Raw genomic sequence first — 23,365 nt, forward strand, 5'->3', positions numbered from 1 at the left:
GAAATAAGCCAATCCCCAAAAACCAAAGGCCAAATGTTTTCTCTGAGAAGTGGATGCTGATCCATACTGGGAGATGAGTTGGGAAGAATGAAGGAACTTTGGATTATTCAGAGGGGAGCGAGAAGAGGGATGGGTGGTGGGGATGGGAAGAATGGTAGAATGAGACAGACATTATTACCCTATATACATGTGTAAAAACAATTTAAATAATTAAAAAAAAAAGAAATAGTGCCTTTTACATGGAGTGGGTTTTGAAGAAAAGCACGTGTCAGGTTAGGTCACATGTATACTGGGAAAGGAGGAGTCTACATTTTTTTTTCTTTGTTCTTCCTTCCTTCTAACACCACCTCCAACATATGCTCCCTTCCTCCATCTATATTTGGCTGGACAGAATGGATCAATCATATTTTAATCCTGGTGATACCACCAGTATTTAAAGCTACTATCTTGATAGTCTAACATTGAAGATTGAATAATGGAGAAGAGCATATATGTTACCTATGTATAGGACACCTATAAAAACCTGTATAGAACTCTATATAGAGTATATGTGAATCTATATATAAATCTATGAATCTACATAGGTTTTTTTTATAGGTGTTCTATATATAGGAGTGAGACATAATGGGTTACACAGATTTTTTTTAACCTATTTACAAGATGAGATTTGATGTCTTTGAAATGCCATTCTGAAGACTGGGATAGGCATCCATTCAAGAGTCTCTCATTTTAACAACTCAGTTGCTTTCGGGTCTGGTAATATCAGGGATTCTGTCAGGTCTAGGCGATCCAAGGGAAATGACTTGGCAAGAAAACATGCTGTCATCAACTCTACCTATATTATGTCCAAAACATGAACCAATCTCTTGGGATGTTTTTAAACATTTGACCCCTTTGCACTTCTTCCTGTTGAAACCAAGCATACATGCAGGGTGGGAGAAGCAGTTTCAGTAGACATGTATGTTTCTGGTTGCCTTTGTGAGCACGTTCAGGAGTCACCAGCATCTGATGTCCAGGATATGCCCTCTTCCTTGACCGGGTGTTGTGGGTGTTCTATTAGACCCATCATGAAGTAAATATGAAATAAACAGTGAAATCACCTGTCCATTCAATTCTTTGCAGATCCACGGGGATTTATCGTTCAGGTAATTCCTTTCACTGCTCTGAGAAACATCAGGTACCCTACACTCATTTGAAGCGGGAAGTCCGAATTCGATTTCTCAGACAGGTGAAATGGTCTAGTGGATTTGGAATTTGAATATTATTTCTGGCTCCACCAGAAATAATATGACTAGGAGAGAGTCTCTCTGGGTGTTGCTAGTTTCGGTATCTGTGGATTGATAAGCAGTTCAAAAGCATGAATGTTACGCTAGTTCATTTCATGGGAAGCAAGCTCAGAGAGGAAGGGCCAATTGGTCATTTCTTTCTAGGCATTATATGGTGCTTTCAGAGGACATACAATATCTAAATATATTAAAGGAGTTCAGAAAGATAATTTCTCTCTCTCTCTCTCTATACTTGGGATTGAACCCAGGGGTGCTGCTCCATTGAGCCACACTCCCAGCTCTTTTTATTTTATTTTTTTTATTTTGAGATAGTGTCTCCCTAGGTTGCTGAGGCTGATCTCAACTTTCGATCTTCTTGCCTCAGCCTCCCAAGTTACTGGGATCTCAGGTGCGCACCACTGCACCCAGTCAGAAAGATCTGTAACACTAAACATTACAGTGTGCACACCATGTGCCGCACATTTCTGGTGGCTTTGCATGCATTATCTCATTCCATCCCTGCAGGGACATCATGGCATGATATTGACATAGTTTTACAGATGAAGAAACTGAGGCACAGAGACAAAATTTGTCTAAGATCACAAAGCTAGGAAGAGGCAGAGTTGGGATTTGAACTCAGGTTATTTGAACCCAGGGCCTCAACTTTTAACTACTGTATGCCCTTCCCTCTTATCTGGAGATAGAGATGCTGACCACAAGAATCAGACCATAGATACAAATCTAGATATTGGAAAAAGGAATTTTCAGAGAATCCCAGGTAAAGAAGGGAAGGGAAAGAAAAGGGGAAGAAGGGAGAAATCACCCCTGTTAAAGTCTGTGAGACACTGAAATAAGTACCCTAAGGGAGCTGGCTAGAGCAGCCCCAGGGTGTTATGCAAAACTGCCGATTTGAGAACAAAATGGTTCCAGGGAAGATGCTTCAGGCTATGTGTTTAGAACCCAGATCCTTGTTTGTTTTTTGTTTGTTTTATGGTAGATTTAGCTTTGTTTTTTTGTAGTATCTCTCTTCCAGCTGAACATTATTTCCTCTGGTGGGAACTGGCATTGTTCTGAATCTGTCTGAATTCTACCTATCTGATCTCACTTTCTTTTTTCTTCACTGTTCCACACCACACATCTGTCTCTGTTCCTTCAGACTGCTTCCCCAGGATGTCCAAACTTAGTCCCCCCACTGCACAGCTTTGCCTTAGCCCCCATCTATGCAAAATCAATCGTTATTTAAAGCCAAACTTATCTTCTTTACAAACCTTCAGAACCCACATTGAATTCCCCTATCCCATGGAGCTTAATTTATGCACTACTCATGCACTTCTTTGCTTAAATATTATACTTTGCAAAACTTAAATGCGTGTGTTCTAAACCTGATATGGTCAGGTAACATGCAGAAACAACGTCATTAATTTTTTTTTTTTAATTTTCATTTTTTGGTAGTACTTGGAATTGAACCCAGGGGTGCTCTACCACCAAGTTACATTCCCAGACCTTTTTAAAAATTTTATTTTGTTTTAGTTGTAGGTGGAAACAATGCCTTTATTTATTTATTTATTTAATGTGGTGTTGAGGATCGAACCCAGGGCCTCATATATGCCAGGCGAGTGCCCTACCACTGAACCACAACCCCAGCCCCAATTCCCAGTCCTTTTAAAAAACTTTTTGAGCAGGGTCTCACTAAGTCCTCAAGGCTGGCCCAGAACTTGCAATCCTCCTGCAAGTTTTCGAGTCCCTCAGCCTCCCCAGTTGCTAGGAAAACGGACGCGAGCCACGGCACCCGGCAATGTCATGGTCAATGTTTTAAAACCCAGATAGCACTTGGTTCAGGAGAAACTTTAGAAATTTAAAAAATGACTTTTATGTCATCCTGATCAGAGACTGCAATCCAGGCGATTTTCATCCTGCGGTTGTGACTGTGGAGAAGAGCACACCAACGAGGCACCCACAGCCCCCGCCTGATCTTCGTCCTTCCTACGCGCCCAGCCGCCGCCTCTTGCTCTCGGCCTCAGCTAGAACCCAGGCAGGTGCCGCTGATCAGTGGCCTCCTGCTTCTACCGCCCCGTGCCTTTCACTTCGCCCCACGCTGCCCGCGTCTATAAATTAGCTCCACCCACGCATCTGATCTGTTGGCCTCCCTCCTGTCTTTCTGGTTCTCAGATGATGGTCCTTGGTGCACCGGAAAAGTGAAGTGAAAATAAGTTGGTGAGTTTTCCCTAAGTAAATGACTGAATTTCGGCCCCTGCTGGCGCTCAGTTATTTGAGATCAAGAAAGTGCACCCCTAAATGAGAAAGGACAGGCCCAGATGTAAACTGCCCCGGAGCCTCCTGGCCTCAAACTCGAACTCAACATGTTTGTGGCCAAAACCAACCTCCAGTACCAGACTACAGCAGAGGTTCTAAGGAATAAGTTGAAACTGTGATGCCAGTCTAGAAAGGAGACACTGAAAAAATAGGGGGAGAGGCGATTAGAGGAGAGTAATAAAGCTACGCTCCCTAGGAACCTTGCCTTCTCCACGCGTCCATACAGCTGTTTCCCAATTGGCTTTCAGCAGATACACCATTGTCTTCCATGACCATTTCCAGGCTGATCATTCGGAAAGTGTTGTAGTTGACCGTGAGAACATGGGAACACCTGAATTCTTGGAATTAGAGAAATTTTTCTTCTATAAGAAGAAAACCAAACTTCACAAAACAAGAAGTGAAACAGACCATTACAGGCAGTTTTCAGAAGTGTATGTGTGACTGCTATTTCAGGAATTGTTCCAAAAAGATGGTCATAATGAGGTTTGCGTGACCCAGTCCAGAAGCTTAATATAACAAGGTTAAGGGAATGGTGGGCGGAGAGGTTTCTGGTCTATTCCGGTTTGCATTCATTACTAATCAGAAAAGTTTACACATGAGGAAGATACTGAGCATTTATTAAATCTGCGACTTGTGGTTTGCAAGTCATTTTGATTAACAGCTGCTGTCATTTATCCAAGAAAAGGCAGGAAAAAGCTACTATTTTATCACATAAAATACTAGTTACAATGAGACTGAAAACAGCTTCATTCTGACAAATATAAAAATCAGGGGTTAAGTAGAAAACCAGACTCTGCCCACCCACTCAGTTCACTAAAGATGGCTTTGCTGGGGCATCTCAGTGAACAGGTTTTTCTTAAGTTTGATGAAGAATTCAGTGGTATTTAATCACTAGTGAAAGGGCTGTTATGGCAAAAGGAATCCTTTATAATTGACCTACACATGCATCCAATTTTTTTATATTTATCAATTTAAATTTTTTGTTTTTAATTAAACCACTAAGTGGATTTCACTTAGGTGAGTTATGAAAAATTTGCCTGGATTTCATAATCAAGTATTGAATGATTTTTTAAAAATAATCCTATCAGATCTAAAGCTTGAAAGTTCAGTGTTTAAGAAGTAACATTAGTAAAGGAAGAGAAATATTAGATGGTAAAGGAAAAATAATTGTCTACATAATCTTTCTGAGTTAGATGCAGATGGCTTTCTAAAGAGCTTTTTGAATCATCATGAAATCTACCAACTTTTTCAATGATTCTACTTTTGTACCTCTGTAAAACTTGTGCCTTTTTTTTTTTTTTGCAATGAAATTCAACTGTTTCTTAGTAATTGAAGATAATGGATATTGATCAAACACAAATTATGTCTTTGCAAATGTTAGTATGTAACATTGCCTATATTGTACCTACGTGGTAGATTTTACTCATCCCAAGAAAAACTCCTTTTGGAAGTTAGAACAAATGTTAATTTCTATAAGTCTCAAAGAGTGCAAATGTCTTTGAAATTAATGTTGAACTCTGCAGTTACTCAATGGTGAAAATTGGATATCCTTTAACAAATAGCCTAACTTTAGGTCGGAAACAAATTAGGCTTATTTTATAGATGTGACCAGGCATCACAGACTCTAATTATTGCTTAACAATTTTGGATCAGGCTGAGAGTTGAAAATTGAAGATTCAAGAATTTTTACTATATATGACAATTCATGTATCAATAATAGAAGAGTATTATGTAAGCAAGAAAATGAAACATAGTCAATCAGTAGGAAGAATAAAAAATATTAGTGAAATAAGTAGTGTAATTTGGAACATTGTTTTACATTACATTTAGCTCATGTGAATCCACCTATGAATTCCTATATCAGATTTATAGTTCCACTTTAAAACTTTGTTTCTAACACTGAATTTAACAAACAATATATAGCAATATGCTCCATATATTACACAACAGATGCCCCTAAATGTTTCCCTGTTCTTCCCAAGCTGGGATAATCGCCTACTATATGCTCTCATAGGCCAGAGCTATGTAATTTAGATGTAGTCTTTCAGTTGCTATGTTTAGCTAATAACACACAACACCTAGTGACATTTGAATTTCAAATAAAATTTTTATTTTATTAAAATTTTTTTTTTTTTTTGGTTCCAGGGATTGAACTCGGGGGCACTTAAGTAACCACTGAACCATGTCTCCAGCCTTTTTATGTCTTATTTTGAGATAGGGTCTTGAGGAGTTGTTTAGGGCCTTGCCAGTTGCCAAGGCTGACTTTGACCTCCTGATCCTCCTGCCTCAACCTCCTGAGTCACAGGAATTACAGGCATGTTCACCACATCAAGCTTATTTAAACATTCTTTTCAATGTATCTTTTAAATAAATATATTTTTATTTTTAAATACATTTAAAATTTTTTCTGTGTAAGTATGACCCATGCAATATTTGGGATATACAAATTATAGACAATTAAAAAATTGTCATTGTTTTTCTAAAATTTTGTTGCCCATCTTGGATTTATTTTTATTTATTTTTTTCAAGTTCTTTTAATTTTTATTTTTTCAGGTTGCATTTTGATTCATTTTACACAAATGGGGTACAACTTTTCATTTGTATGGTTGTACATAGGGTAATACTGTCTGTCTTAGTCTACTATTTTTCCTCTCCCCACCTCCTTCTGCCCCATTTTCCTCTACACCATCCAAAGTTCGTCCATTCTTCTCTTGCTCCCCCCCCCCACACCCTCCTCCCCCATTAGGTACCATCAACCACTAATCAGAGAAAACATTTGGCTTTGGTTTTTTGGGTGTGGCTTATTTCATTTAGCATCATATTCTCCAACTCCATCCATGTATCAACAAATACAATAATTTTATTCTTCTTTATGGCTGAATAATATTCCATTGTGTATATATACCACAGTTTCTTTATCCATTCATCATTGAAGGGCATCTAGGTTGGTTCCACAATCTAGCCATTATGAATTGAGCAGCTATGAACATTGATGTGGCTGTATCTCTGTAGTATGCTGATTTTAAGTCCTTTGGGTATAGGCCAAGGAGTGGGATAGCTGGGTCAAAGGGTGGGTCCATTCCAGGTTTTCTGAGGATTCTCCACACTGCTTTCCAGAGTGGCTGCACCAATTTGCAACTCCATCAGCAATGTATGAGTGTACCTTTTTCCCCACATCCACGCCAACACTTATTATCGCTTGTGTTCTTGAGAATAGCCATTCTAATTGGATTTAGATGAAATCTTTGGGTGGTTTCAATTTGCATTTCTTTAATTACTAGGGATGATGAGCACTTTTTCATATATTTGTTGATCACCTGTTTATCTTCTTCTGTGGAGTGTCTGCCCAGTTCCTTAGCCCATTTATTGATTGGGTTCTTTGTCTTTTTGGTGTAAAGTTTAATTTCTTTATAAATTTTGGAAATTGGTGCTCTGTCTGAAGTATGTGTGGAAAACATTTTCTCCCACCCTGTAGGCCCATCTTGGATTTAATCTGGCAATCCTTGTAGTTTACTTTTCCACAGACTGCAAGTTTAGGAAGATCAGATGTTCTGTTTTGCTCATGCTGGTATTCCCTGTGTTTATACAGGTCTTAGCACTTAGTAGGTATTTAATACTGATTGTCTTCCTAAAGGAAGGTTATTAAAATATTTTAATTAAGAATATATAGAGGGGCTGGGGAGATAGCTCAGTCGGTAGAGTGCTTGCCTTGTAAGCACAAGGCCCTGGGTTCGATCCCCAGCACCCAAAAAAAAAAAAAAAAAAAAAAAAAAAAAAAAGAATATAGAATGCAATTGAGGATCAGAAAAGCAGTTCTTGACATTAGAACTTCTCCAAGTGTGTCAACCTTACATGGCAAATATTAAGTCAGCTAAAGCAAATAAGTAAGGGAGGGGATTTATTTTTTGAGATGGGATCTCACTGGCTTCAAACATTCCGATCCTTTTATCTCAGGTTCCCAAGTTGCTGGGATTATAGCTGAGTGCCACTGTGCCTGGCTCAGAGAAATTCCTTTTTAAAGAGAGTCCAAGCAACTACTTCTCCTAGTTAAATTTATTTCCAAGCTTTTAATTTTCAGTTAATGTTTTTTCAAAGGCAATTATTGTAGAAAGCAAGTTAGACTTGTATTTGTGAGTGTTATGGCAGACTGCAGCTAATATTTTCTACTGGGATCTAAAACTAGAAAAGAAGTCTAGACAGAAAAGGCAGGAGATGTTTCCAAGCCATACATGGTGACAGTGGACAAACCTGGCAATCTTTACCGTCCCATCTTGTTGAACTTCCACAAATATTCTGCTCTATATCAGAAAGAGCAAAACAAGTTAATCTTGTGAGGCTTTGTCAGGAGTCGGTGTCTTAAGTGTACTCATTAGGTTTAGCAAAGCAACTGCCAAGCAGGGCTCACATGGGTGAGTTGTGGAAGTTTAGAAAACAGGAGAAAAATGGCTTCAAAAAAGAAATCAAACTGTGTGTTTTATATGCTGAGAATGTTAATTTGGGTTGGGAACCAGTACCTGCAAAGCAAGGGCTCTCATCCTGACTTGGATGAGCAAGAACAGCAGTGTTCTGTGGTGTGAGGAGACGGGACTCGGGGTCCAGGATTCCAGTTCTAGAACCTCTCTTAGTGTCATGACAATCTGTTCCTCAACGCTCTGGCTCTAGAAGGGAGAATGGTCAATACACACTGAGAACGTTGAAAAATATGTAGCCAGTCTTTCTTAAGGCCCTTTGCTTGGCCTGGGGAAGTTGGATGCATCCCTGCAAAGTCGCCATCATAGTCAACACAGATAAATTATGCTGGGTTCACAGGGAATTCTCTTCTGTTATTACCACTGCTTAACGTCCACCCTACCCATTGCATAACTCCTGTTGGAATAAGAGGGAGTCCTCCAGGAGAAGAGGTAGCTGAAGGTAGTTGGGAGCTAACGATCATAGCAGCTAGGGAACAAGTCATCAAGCCTGGTAATTATGTGTATTATATATAATTGCAGGTTATCAATTGTGCCAACAATAATATATGAAAACCACATCATGATTTTTTTTGGTACTGGGGATTGAACTCAATGTCACTCAGTCACTGGGCCACATCCTCAGCCCTATTTTGTATTTTATTTAGAGACAGAGTCTCGCTGAGTTGCTTAGTGCCTTGCCTTTGCTGAGGCTGGCTTTGAACTCATGATTCTCCTGCCTCAGCCTCCTGAGCCACTGGAATTCAGGTGTGCACCGCCATACCCAGCCACATCATGACTTTTTTTTTTTTTTTTTTTTAACATCATGACTTTTGATTTCAAGATTTAGAAGTCTTTTTTAGGAAACAGCATGTATATCCATTTGAAACTATTCAATAATAGAAGACAAAATTTAATTACATGACAGAATTTACAATACAATTTTAAATTTTGGGAGACTTCAGAAAGAGTTGAGTCCAGTGAGAATTCAGAATTTCAGGAGAAAGATAAGCCTTGAATACACAGTATAATCAGGTCACAAAATAAAACTTTGGAGATGGACATTATACTAACTGGTAGGTTCTGTTGGTAGAAATGTCACTGGCTGGAGCTTGTGGTCCTCATATTGAAATAAGTCGAAGCCAGAATGAGAGGGCTTTGAGTGTCTTCTTAACAAACATCCCTGCCAATTATAGCTCTTTCAGTTTCTTTACTGTTTGTATATTGTCTGTTAGATTTTTATAAAGATCTATGAATGCAAATTTTTGTTTAGATGTTAAAAGTTATAATTTTCAAACTTCATAACTATTAAACTGTTTATACTATTTAGGTAAACTTTTGGATTTCTTTCCACATTCCCTAATTATTATCTTCTAAGTCAACTTGTGGTTTTTATTTAAGTCCACAGGTTTTGCTGTGAAACAAAACTACACTGGAGGGGTGGTGGGTGCAGCAAGGTAGTAGAGGGCATGCTCAGCATGAGTGAGGCCCTGGATCCAATCCCTGGCCCCAAACCAAACCTATGCTGAAGGTGCAGATGCTTTAGCTCACATCTTGGAGATATGACCATTAGCAAGTCACTTTACTTCTCTGTCTTATCTGAAAGAGAGTATGTCCTGCGTGGCATGACGGTGCATTCCTGAAATCCCAGCAACTTGAGAGGCTGAGGCAGGAGGATTGCAAGTTGAAAGCCAACCTCAGCACCTTAGTGAGACCCTTTCTCAAAATAAAAAGTAAAAAGGGCTAGAGATGTGGCTCAGTGGTAAAGTACCTCCCAATGCCCCCCTTTCTCCAAAAGGCATGTAAATATATCTGACAGGGTTTGTGTGATGTTTAGACACAATATTGTAAAATGCAGTAAGTTCTCAGTAAGTGAGAACCAGATCAGTGCCAATGATTGTCATTGAAATGAGAGTTGTTACCATCATTGGCATATTTGACATAAGTGAACAGAGATATAGTTAAGAGTTCAGTTTCTGAAACTGCATGTCCTGGGTTCAAATGTGGGCTGTGACACTCATCCGGGTGATTTTGAACGTGTACCTTATTCTCCTCTTGCATGAAAATGGAGATAGTCATAATGTTCACCTCAACCTTGTAAGGACAAGTTGATAAGTATAAAGAGCTTAGTGCCATGCCTGCACATGGTAAGGACTTCACATACATCATCTGTTGTTTTCTGGACAATTAAGTATCAAAGTTAAATGAATGGGAAGTTGTTTAGAGCGGTTGAACATTTTGTCATGATTTCCTCCCAAATCCACTTGAGAAAAAACAGCCTATTGCTAAATTATCACTAAGACGATACTAACTTTTAAAAATGTGTCTGCTTTTGCCTATGATTTAGGCACTTCTGTCCAACTGGTGGAGAGCCAATGATGACTTCTGCAAAGAAAGTAACAGAGAAGCGGCATAACCCGGTGGAAAGCATTTGCAGAAAAATCAAAGCCATTCAAAAGGGAGAAGCAATTTCAAATCCAGTGCGACAAATTATCAAATACCAGTCTAGCTGTTTTGATAGTCCACAGACTAATGCCAAGAAAAACTTTGAGGAGGTGCTAAGGAAGATGACTGCTACTCACATTCCTGTGCAGGATTCTCATTTTTCAAGTTCTGAGAAAGTGGCCACCTTCATTTCCTCTCCTGAAACAGCATCTCCAAGAACCCCATCCATCTCTGACCTGCACTCTCCCAAGAATGCCACGTACACTGTTGGTCTCACTGGTTCTGAAGACATTGCTAGGCTGAGATCACAGAACAGCCAGTGTGATACATCTTTGCTATCACAGGTTGGACCAGGGGAATTCTTCTCTAGCAAGGATTTGAGTAACTATTGCAGTGGAAATAACTCTTGTACCTTAACGCTTGGCTTTGATTCCACCTCTACTCAAAGCTCTAAGTTTTTTACTCAGGATTCAGTGGTGAGAAAACTATCTCTGAATGATGATGGTAAATAATCATTTTTTAATGTTTGTTCTTCTAGTAAATCAAAGAACATCTACTTTTAAAATATCTGAACTTAAAACTAAAATACATTATTAAAGTTTAGATGGACACATCTTTTTCTTTTCTTTTTTGCTTTTGGCCTCTTTATCCTACTAAATATATACAAATAGGGAAAATTGCATCAAGCCCTTAATTAACAGCAGTGAAGGATTTGCCCTAGTGTAACTTGCCTTGAGATTGCGGTATCTCCCCACACGGTAACTCTCAGCACTTACTTAAGCACTTTGGTTAGGTAATGACATGAGAGATTTTTTGGATGAAGGAATGAAGTTGAAAATTCCTATGCATCTCAACATTGCAGCAAGAGGGAGTCACCTTATAAGCCCCAGGAGGCTCATACTCCTGAATCTCAAAATGGAGATGACATCACTCATCTGTAGAACAAAGTGATGTGTTTGAAATATCTTAGACACTGCACAGGACGTGAATGTCAGACTCTTGGTGGGGAAGTATACTCGTAGGTAAACTAAGTGACGCAGACCTCACATTGGAGGGAAGACACCATAGTGGTGGCATAAAACAGGTTGTCCAGGTGAATGGTCCCAAACATTCAGGACACATCTTTTTCTAATTATGTTTGTATATACCCTCACCTTAAAAGAAAATCTGATATTTGAAATCTATTTTATATGCTTCTGATTAAATAAAATCCAGATAGAAATTCTGAATTGTATTTACATTTATATCATATGGTATTTCTCTACTGACCTGGAAGTCAACTTGAATGCCAAATTAGAATGTCATAAATATACAGGTATATGGAAGTTAAAATTCATATAGTTCCAGATGTCTTGCTGAAAGAACTCCTCACATTTGTTTGCATAAGAGTAAAAGAAACATGTAAGAATAAATGGGTTCTATTTCAGGAGCCAAGGAGGTAGACCAGGGAAGATGTAAATTTTTTTAGGCCAATGGAGACTGTTTAAAGAGTCCCTTGTGTAATAGGATCTGAAAAACAAAATATAAAATAGCACAGAATCTGTAGAGTTTCTGCTTTCCTTCTATTTTTCATGAATCTGTCCTACTAGTTGCATTTTTATAAGATACTTCTAGCAGTAAAGCAAAACTTTATTTCCTTCTCCATATATCTTGTTTCCTCCTTTTATAAATTTGTAAAGAAAAGGGGAAAAATAGGAAGAGATCTTTCAAGACAACTTTATGATGCTGGGGATTGGAACTTGGGGAGTTGTGCATGCTGACAGGTGTGCTACGACTGAGTTGCATCCTCAGCCCTCAAGACCACTTTTTTGATGGGTCCATTCCAGCTGAGTAATCAGTATTATGGGCTTCTGTTTATTAAAATAAGGTTTCTTTTGCTAAAATTAAATCCCCCAAATGAGAAGTGAATAATTTGTAGGCTGATAAGCACCTGTATTTGCACTTTTTCTTCTGATAGGATGGAAACTAGGAGCTGATGACGGCCAAGATGTAACATATAGCACCACTAGTGATTGGGAGGAACAGTTACTCACTGGAATCTTCCATGCCTGTGACACAAAATGCAGAGGTAAGTTGAAAACTATCTGCTTAAATGTTCAGGAGTCCTCATGTTACCTGTACTTTATTTTGTAAGAGAAAGGGGAATGGTTCTCCTAGGGGAGGGGGACTCTCTCTCCATGTCCACATATATGGTGGATGCCACCTAGCTTGGGTGTATGATTGGCTGTTCAGGTATTGATTATATCTTTATAATTATTTTTGTTTGTTTTAACAGTGACTTAGATGGTTTTATTGAGCTTACTTATTTTAACAGTGACTAAGATGGTTTTATTGAGTTTACCAGCTGAATTATCAACTCTAAGCATTACTTGGAACTCTTACAGGTCATAAAAGTTGCCTCACAAGAAATCTGTACTTCGGTATACAAAACCACTATCCAACTTTAGGTCAAAACTTAATTTTATATTTTCATTTGATTTTGAGATGTGTTCTTCTAAAAACTTCTGCAAGTGATCTTTAGTATGTAAATATTCATGCTCATTGTCATTTAATGTATTGATAAGTAAAAAGGAGAAAACTAGTCAGAAATTCTTTTGCCTGAGTAACCATTTAATGATTTTTTTATACATCTTTCCACAATTTCCTTTTGATATGACTTCAGATTAATTTTTAAAAACTATGGAAAACTTCAAACATGTAGAGGAGTGGAGAGAATAGTATGAAGATTGTTTATTATATGTGTCTACCAGTTATGTTTCATTTTAATCCCACCCATTTTCATCTCTGCTATTCTGTATTTTGAGGCAGATATTGGGTGTCACATTATTTCATTTGCAAATATTGAAGTAACTAAAATATATCTGATTCTAAACATAACCACAATGTCATGATTATGACTAAAATAACTTTATTATCAAATATTTTGTCACTATTCAAAACTTCTCATTTGTGTTAAATGTATCTTTTTTAAAAAAGTTTTATTGTTCAGCCTGGTGCAGTGGCACATGCCTGTAATTCCAGCAGCTCCAGAGGCTGAGGCAGGAGGATTGCCAGTTCAAAGCCAGCCTCAGCAATGACAAAGCACTAAGCAACTCAGTGGGACCCTGTCTCTAAATGAAATACAAATAGGGCTGGGAATGCGACTCATTGGTTGAGTGTCCCTGAGTTCAGTCCCAAAAATGATTTATTGTTCAAATCAATGTCCAAGAAAAGTCTCTCTTCATTGCAACTGGTTGTCTGCCTTATATGGGTGCTCTTTCTCTCTTTGCTTTTTAAGTTATTTGTTAAACAAAATGACTATTCTGTTCAGTAGAGTTCCCTACAACCTGAAGTTTGATGACTGTATATCCATAGGAACACTTAATTTATTCCTTCCATCCCTTATAGTTAGAGGTTTGAGCAGATACAAGTTTGGTGTTTTGCATTTTGATTTTTGGGAGGCAAGAATTCTACAGAGATGGCGCTACATGCATTTATCCTAAGGCAACAACTGAAGATGAAGACCTAGTTTAATTCTTTCATTAGGTGTTGCAAATGGTGATGTTCCATCATTCTGTCCTACTTTATCAGGTGCAGTACATCTATAATGAGAAACTCTGCCCTGTTTCATCAACTATTTAGCCTACCTAATCTGTGTCCTAAAGAAGCAGGATAAAAACTGGATTGTGTCCCTTTTCCTACCAGTTTTCATAATACTAATAGTGACCTCTAAAGGTTGCTCATGAGGGTATTTTTAAAATTCATTATCTCAGTATATTTGATGTTTTTTTCAGTACATTGTGATTTTTGTTACTGATGCTCATTTTAAAACTCTTTTTAGATATACATGACCATAGAGTATATTTTGACATATTTATGCAAACATGGAGCATATCTTATTCTAATTGGGATCTCCTCTTGTGGTTGTGCATGTTCTGGAGATTCATTATAATATATTCATATGTGCACATAGAAAAAGTCGTGTCAAAAAAATTCCACTGTCTTTCCTTTTCCTATCCCTCTTCCTTTCATCTTCCTATTAATGTCCATCATTGGACAATAGAAATCACCTCATGTTGGCTATAGTGTCATTTGTGGAAGTGGGGACAACTTTTCATTTTTGATATGATTTTAAACTCGAGAAAAGTACAAATAATTTGCACATGCTCTCTATCCAGATTCACCAATCATTTTCATTTGGTTTCATTTGTCTTATTTTTCGTGTATGTCTATTTTCTCAACCCCTTGAGAACAAATTGCAGACATATATTTAGTATCCCAGTACATCAACATGTATTTTCTATAGACAAGGGAATTTGCTAAGATGACCACAGCACAGTTATCAAAGTCAGAATATTTATTTAGCAGTGGTATAATACTATTAGCTAATTCACAATTCTGTATTCAAACATCAGTTGTCTCAATAGAATACGTCATAGTCCTGGGTCAAATCAAGAATCACACCTTGTATTTATTGTCCTGTCTCTTTAGTGTCCTTTAATCTTTAATCAGTAACAATTCCTTAGATTGTCTTTTATGATCTTAAAATGAAGAGAATGAGCCAGTAACTTTGTAGAATGTCTGGTATAGGTATATTTTCTTAATTAGAGTCAAGTTATTTATCAGGCATTCTAGAAGTGATGTTGTGTTCTTAGTACAATGTCAGGATTTTAAACTTTGATTCCTTAGTTACTGTGTTGTCTGCCTGGTTTCTCTGTTGCATAAAGTTATTTGTCCTTTGTAGTTAATAAGTATTATATTGGAAGATACATTCAGTCTACATAAATATTCTGTTTCTGATCAAACTTTTTTGTAGCACTCATTGATAATTCTTGCCTGAATCAATTATTAGGATGGTTACTAAACATTTTTCTTTCTCTACAATTGTTTCTATGTTTATTATTTCTCAATCTACCACATTCAGCCTTTAGGTTTTTGAGTTGGCTTATTTTGCTTAGCATGAGATTCTTCATTTACCAACAAATGCCATAATTTCACTCTTCTTTAAAGCTGAGTAATATTCCATTAAATAGGTAAACCACATTTTCTTTATTCATTCATCTGTTGAAGGGCACCTAGGTTGTTTCCATAGTTTAGCTATTGTGAGTTCAGCTGCTATAAACCTTGATGTGACTGCGTCATGGTAGTATGCTGATTTTAAGTCCTTTGGGTATAAACTGAGGAGTGGGATAACTGGGTCAAATGGTGGTTTCATTCCAAGTTTTCTTAGCAATCTCCATACTGCTTTCCATAGTGGTTGCACCATTTTGCATTCCCACCAGCAATGTATGAGTGAACCTTTTCCCCCACATCCTTGCCAACATTTATTGTTGCTTGTATTCTTGATAGTTACCATTCTGATTGGAGTGAGATGAAATCTTAGTGTGGTTTTGATTTGCATTTCTCTAATTGCTCTTTGATTTGCATCCTCTTATAGCTAATCATATTGAGCATTTTTTTCATATATTTCTTGGCCAGATGTATTTCTTCTTTTGAGAAGTGTCTATTCAGACCATTTGCACATTTTTAAAAGTTGGATTACTTAAGTTTTTTGAGTTTCCTTATATATTTTGAATATTAACCCTGTATCAGATGAATAGTTGTCAAGTATTTTCACCCAGTTTACAGGTTCTCTTCATTAAGTTATTGGTTGCTGTGTGGAAACTTCTAGTTTGAAGTAATCTCATTTGTCAATTTTTGCTTTTGTGTCCTACACTTTTGGGATCCTATCCAGAAAATTATTGCATGTATCAATGTCTTGAAATATTTGCCCTGTTTTCTTTTAGTAGTTTCCAAGTTTCAGGTGTTACTTTTATTAGGTCTTTGATTCATTTTGAGTTGATATTAGTAAGAGGAGAGATAAGGGTCCAGTTCCAAACTTCCGCATGTGGATATCCGGTTTTCCCAGCATCATTTGAAGAGGCTGTACTTTCTTCTGGATATGTTTGTGTTAGTCAACTTTGTGTCACTGTGACAAAAAGACCTGAAAAGAGCAACTTAGAAGAAGGAAAGTTTATTTTGGCTCACAGTTTCAGAGATGTAGGCCATTTTGGGCTGACTCCATTGTTCTGGGCCTGAGGTGAGGCAGCACATCAAGGTGGAAGGGCAAGGTGGAGGGAAGCTACTCAGGACATTGCCAGGAAGAAGAGAGAGGGAAGGGGCCACAGGGAAGAGGAATCCTTCCAGGGCATGCTGCCAATGACCCACCTCCTCCAGCCATGCCCCACTTGCCTTCGGTTACCACCTAGTCAGTCCATTCACACTAGGATGAACTGATTTAGATTATGACTCTCATAAACTCGTCATTTAAACTCTGAATGTTCCTGTGAGAGCACAGGGGATACCACACATCTAAACCACAACAGTGTTTTGGAAGACTTTGTATAGAATCAGTTTCTCTGGGATCTCTATTCAGTTTCATTGATCTATGTGTCTGTGTTTATGTCACTAGCATGGTGTTTTGGTGATCTTGGCTCTGTTGTATCTCTTGAAATCAGGTATTGTGATGCCTCTAACTTTTGTTTTGCCTAGTACTGCTGTGGTTATTATCTTGGTACTTCCATATGAATATTAGGTTTGCCTTTCCTAGTTCTGTGAAGAATGTTATTGAATGTGTAGATCCCTTTGGGTAGTATGGACACTGAAAAAATATTCTTCTAATCCATGAACATAGTCTATCCTTTAGTGTCTTCTTCAATTTTTTTTTCATCAGTATTTTTGTAATTTTCATTGCAGAGATCTTTCCTTAGTGTACTCCCTGATATTTTTGTAGCTGTTGTGAATAGGATTGTTATCATATTCCTATCTTAGCAAATTCATTATGGGTGCATAGAAATTCTAGTGATTTTTGCATGTTAATTTAGCACACTTCTACTTAATTTGTTTTAATAATTTAGTCTTTTGAAATCTTTAGATTTTTTATGGGTGATTTTAATCACCCCTATTTGAATGTATTTCACTTCTCTTACTTAACTGTTCTATTTAAAGCTTCTAGTACTATGTTCAGTAAGAGTGGTGAGAGTGACATCCTTATCCTGTTCTAATCTTAAAGGAAATGCTTTGTTTTTTACCTTTCAGTATGGTGTTGGCTGATCCTTTTCTACCTAACTTTTTTAGGGTTTGAAGGGATGTTGAATTTTATCAAATGGTTTTTTTGCATCTGTTGAGTTGATTTTGTTTTTTTTTTTTTTTATTCTGTTGACATGATATATTGTTGCTTATTGATTTGTGTTGAACTCTCTTTGTATACCTGGGGTGAAACCAACTTGATTATGGTATATGAACTTTTTGATGTGCTGTTCTTATAATACTAAACATAGAATCAGTTTGGAAGAGTTCCCTTACTTTCAATTCTATGGAATAATTAGAAAAATTGATGCTAGCTCTTCTTTAAAGGTTTGGGGAAATTCAGTAGTGAAGACATCCAGGTGTAGAGTTTTTGTTTTTGTTTTCCATTTTTCTTTGGGAGATGTTTATTGCTGATTCTATCTTATTACTGCCCAATTCAGGTTACTTTTGTCATGGTTCAGTCTTGGTTTTCTTCTAAGCTTTTCAGTTGTAACCACATTGCTTTTCATAATGATCCCTAATGATCCTTAGTATTTCTGTGGTATCGGTTGTAATGTCCCTTACTATCTCTAACTTTATTTGGGCTGTCTCTTTGTTTCTTGGTTAGTCTAGCTAAAAGTTTGTTAATTTTATCCTTTCAGGGAACCAACATTTTGTTTTGTTGATCTTTTATATTATTGTTGTGGTGTCTATTTCCTTTATTTGCTCTAATCTTTTTATTCTAACTTGGAGTTTGGTTGGTATGGATTTTTCCAAGTGTTAGAGATGTATTGCTATACTGTTTACTTGAAATATATCTGATTTATTTATTTAGACACTTGTTGCATGATACTTTTTAATATCCCTTTGCTGCAGCCCAGGTTTTGGGATATTGTGCTTCATTAGTCTTGATACAGTTTTAAATTTCTGGACTGACACTATTACCCTATATCCATGGATGATTACACTACTTGTGTGACTCTGCACCATATACAGAGGAATGAGAAGTTGTTCTCCATTTATGTACAGTGTGTCAAAATGCATTCTACTGTCATGTATAACCAATTAGACCAAATCAAAATATTAAAAAAATAAATTTCTGACTTCCTCAATGACCCACTGTTTTCTCAAAACTGTTGTTCACTCTCCATGCATTTGTATAATTTCTTAAATTTTTGTTGTTGACTTCCAGTTTTATTCCGTTGTGGTTAAAAAAAATAGCATATTATTGCAATGTTTTTGGATATTTTAAGACTTTTTGGGCCTCATTTATGCATATTCTAGAGAATTTCCATGTGCATATGAAAAGAACATATATTCTGCAGCCTTTGGATAAAAATGTTCGTAAATTCTGTGACATAAATTTAGTCTGTAGCATGGTTTAACTCTCTCTCTGTTGATCTTTTGTCTGGATTGCCTGTCAATTTATAAAAGTGGGATGTTGAACTCCCCACTACTATTGTATTGAAGCCGCTTTCTCCTTTTAGGTCTAATAGTGTTTTAAAAGTTGGTTGCACCGATATTAGGTGCATACAGATTTCTAACCAATGTATCATCTTATTCAATTGATCCCCTGATCATTATATACTGATCTTCTTTGTTTTGTCTTACTGTTTTTGTCTTAGTCTGTTTTGTCAGATATTTGTATATCTATTTCTCCTTGCCTTAGATTTCCATTTGCTTAGAATATTATTTTCTTTCACTTTCAGTCTGTATGTGTCTTTACTTGTACATGGGTTTCTTATTGACAGCATATTGTTGGGTTGTCTTTCTTTTCTTTCTTTTTTTTTTTTTTTTTTTTTTAATTCAGACAGTCTGTATTTACCAATTGGAAAGTGTAGTCCATTTGCATTCAAGGTTCTTATTGCTGGGGAAGGACTTATTCCTGTTGTCTTGATTTTCTTCTAGTTTTTAATATTTGTTCTTATTCATGTTTCTGTTTTGATATTTACAGAATTGATGCTGTTTGATTATATTTCTATTATGCATCTCTTCTTGTTGTGGGATTTGTATTTTCACATGATATGACAGTAGTTATATTTAAAGACTCTTAAGCATGTCTTATGAAGTGTGTCTGGTGGTCATGGATTCTCTCAGTTTCTGCTTGTCTTGGCGGGTCTTCATATTTCATTTCTTTTTTTTTTTTTTTTTTTTTTTACTTTGTACATTTTATTTCCCACAGAGTTAATAATTGTCTTTTTATTGCTTGGCTTTCTATGTCCTTAATTCAACCTCAGGTCCGCCACCAATTTTCTAATTCCCCTATTAAGGTGTTTGAGTCTATGAGACTTCCATCAGTTTCATGCTGGTGAAAGAGCTCTCTCTGGCCCTCTGCCAGCTGTGGACCAGCTGTCCTCGTGCCTGGTGCATGATGCCATCTGAAAGATCTTCCCACCATCATCCTGGGGATTCTCTCCTTTGGTTCTGTTTCAGTCCCACATCTCTTTCTTTATTGGTTGAACAAACTTCTAGGAGCCTTCTGAGGAACTGGGCAAGAGAATGCAAATGTTTTGAGGTCATGAATGTAGGAAAATGTCATTCTTTTACCCTTATCCTTTCTTAGTAATTTGGCTAAAAGCCTCAGCTGAAAATAACTTTCCTCTAAAACTTGAGGTCATCTCTTCATTGTCTCTTAGATTCCAGCATTGTTGTTAAGAAGCCCAAAGTCTTTATAAATCCTGATCCACTTTGTATAGACCATTTTTTTCCTCCTGGAAGAGTACAGGGGCTCTTTTGGCCAGGATGATGACATTTCAAGATTGTGAGTCTGCTCTTATCCGTTGGGTTGTATTTGGGGAGCACTTTATCCCTGGGAATCCTGGGGAAATTTTGGGGGTTGTTCCCTTGATATCTCTTCCTCATCTTTCTGTTATTACTTTTATGATTGGAATTTGGTCATCCAGAATCAGTCCTCTAATTTCTCTACTAGTTTTTTTTTTGTCTGGGGTTTTTTTTGTGGTGCTGGGGATTGAACCCAGGGCCTTGTGCATGTAAGGCAGGCACTCTACCAACTGAGCTATCTCCCTAGCCCCTCTACTAGTTTTTTTTTTTTTTTTTTGTTTTTGTTTTTTAATTTATTTTTATTGTAAACAGATGGGATACATGTTGTTTCTGTTTGTACATGGAATAACAGCATACCATTTGCATATTCATACATTTTCATAGAGTAATGATGTTTGATTCATTCCATTATTTTTTCCCTTCCCCCCACCCCTCCCACCTCTTCCCTCTATACAGTCCCTCCTTCCTCCATTCTTGCCCCCCTCCCACCCCCCATCATCCGTTTATCAGTGAGATCATTCGTCTTTTGGATTTTTGAGATTGGCTTATCTCACTTAACATGATATTCTCCAATTTCATCCATTTGCCTGCAAATGCCATAATTTTATTATTCTTTATAGCTGAGTAATATTCCATTGTATATATATACCACAGTTTCTTTATCCATTCATCAGTTGAAGGACATCTAGGTTGGTTCCACAGTCTGGCTATTGTGAATTGAGCAGCTATGAACATTGATGTGGCTGTATCTCTGTTGTATGCTGATTTTAAGTCCTTTGGGTATAGGCCGAGGAGTGGGATAGCTGGGTCAAATGGTAGGTCCATTCCAAGTTTTCTAAGGAATCTCCACACTGCTTTCCAGAGTGGCTGCACTAATTTGCAGCCCCACCAGCAATGTATGAGTGTACCCTTTTCCCCACATCCTCTCTAACACCTATTGTTGCTTGTATTCTTGATAATTGCCATTCTAATTGGGGTGAGATGGAATCTTAGGGTAGTTTTGATTTGCATTTCTCTTATTACTAAAGATGGTGAACATTTTTCCATATGTTTGTTGATTGCTTGTAGATCTTCTGTGAAGTGTCTGTTCACATCCTTAGCCCATTTGTTGATTGGGTTATTTGTATTCTTGGTGTAGAGTTTTTTGAGTTCTTTATATATTCTGGAAATTAGCACTCTATCAGAAGTATGAATGGTAAAGATATTCTCCCACTCTGTAGGCTCTCTCTTTGCAATGCTGATAGTTTCCTTTGCTGAGAGAAAGCTATTTAGTTTGAATCTATCCCAGTTATTGATTCTTGCTTTTATTTCTTGTACTATGGGAGTCCTGTTAAGAAAGTCTGATCCTAAGCCAACAAGTTGAAGATTTGGACCTACTTTTTCTTCTGTAAGATGCAGCTCTCTGGTCTGATTTCAAGGTCCTTGATCCATTGTGAGTTGATTTTTATGCAGGATGAGAGATAGGGGTTTAGTTTCATTCTGTTGCATATGGATTTCCAGTTTTCCCAGCACCATTTGTTGAAAAGGCTATCTTTTCTCGTATTTCATTTCTAAAGCATTGCTTTGCATAGGTTAGTAGTCATGGTCAGCTGTTATTTTCTTTCAGTACTAAATCAGTCATTCCATTTTATTTTGGCTTACAGAGTTTCTGTTTGAGAAATATTCTGTTAGTCTGATGGGGACATCTTTAAGTGTTCCTTGACACTCCTATAGATATTAAAGTTCTTTCTGTCTTACACTTTTGACAGTTTGACTATAATATACTATGTAGGGAAGATCTTTTCTGGTCATGTCTATTTGGGGTTTCTTGGATGTCCATGTCTTCCCTATGATTAGGAAAGTTTTCTGCTATTATTCTATTGACTAGGTTTTCTATGCTCTTAACTTTTTTCTCCTCACCTTCATGTAATCTGAAAATACAGATGTTTATTCATTTAATGATGCTGCAAAGATCTTAATATTTTCTTCTTTTGTCTAAATGGAATATTTCAAAAGACCTGTATTCAAGTTCAGATATTCTTTCTTCCACTTGATCTAGTTTGTTGCTGGAATTTTCAACTGTACCTTTTTAGTTCATTTTCTAAGCTTTTGTTTCCAAAATTTCTCTTTGGTTCTTTTCCAAATTTCTGTCACTTTGAATTTCTCATTCATATCTTAATGGCATTTTCCTAATTTCATCTGATTATCTGTATTCTCTTGAGTCTCATTGAACTTTTTTATAATCATGTAAGTGTTTCTTCAGAAAATATTATTTTTTATTGTGTTTAAATAGAGAAACACTACATGAATATTCTACCCATAAATAAAAATACATAATGGAAATTTAATGATTTCTGCCCCCAATATCTCCTTTTACTTCCTTCCCCTGAAGAGACACCTTTCACCCTATTTTGTTCATGGAAACATACATATACATATATTAAAAGGAATTGATTGGTACTGGGTTTTTATTTTGTTTTGCTTTTTTTGTGTACAAAGTAACAGGTTTCATTGGGATATACTCACACATGCACATAACCTAATTTGATCAGTTTTACTCACAAACTTCTCTTAACCCTCTGTTTCTCCAGCACCCACAATCCCATTTTTATACCCGAATGACTTCTTTCTGCTTTCATGACATCCTTTCTTGTTTATCCCTTCCCCTGTCCCCAAGCAGCTTCCACACATGGAGCAAAAACATTGATACTTTTCTGAGTCTGGATTATTTTCTTTAACATGAAACACTCTGGATTCATTCATTTTTCTGCAAATGAAATAATTTCTTTGTTATTTTTGACTGAACAAAAATTTGTTATAGGGGTTGGGATATAGCTCAGTGGTAGAGCATTGTGAGACCCTCGGTTCAATCCCCAAGACTGCATACACACACACACACACACACACACACACACACACACACACACACAAAAAGCAAAAGAAAAACCTCCTTTGTGTATACTTACCACATTTTCTTTACCAAGCCATCTGCTGATGGACACCTAGGCTGATTCCATTACTTGGAAATTGTGAATTGTTTGGTTAAACATGGGATGGGTATGCTTGTATCTCTAAAGTATGCTGATTTTTTAATTCTTTTGGATAAAT

The 23,365-nt window shown here is 37.0% G+C and overlaps 1 protein-coding gene across 1 annotated transcript in view; it reads left to right on the forward strand.

The window, feature by feature from the left end:
* Positions 1–3,471: 3,471 nt before the first annotated feature.
* IRAG2 (inositol 1,4,5-triphosphate receptor associated 2) overlaps positions 3,472–23,365 on the forward strand; it is a 130,790-nt gene continuing 110,896 nt past the window's right edge. The window contains 3 exon segments of the mRNA XM_079139884.1: positions 3,472–3,479; positions 10,374–10,975; positions 12,429–12,539. Coding sequence (XP_078996010.1) covers positions 10,402–10,975; positions 12,429–12,539 — 685 coding nt within the window. The 5' untranslated portion in view covers positions 3,472–3,479; positions 10,374–10,401.

Source organism: Sciurus vulgaris, assembly GCF_902686455.1.
Source record: "Sciurus vulgaris genome assembly, chromosome: 5".
Lineage (NCBI taxonomy): Eukaryota > Metazoa > Chordata > Mammalia > Rodentia > Sciuridae > Sciurus > Sciurus vulgaris.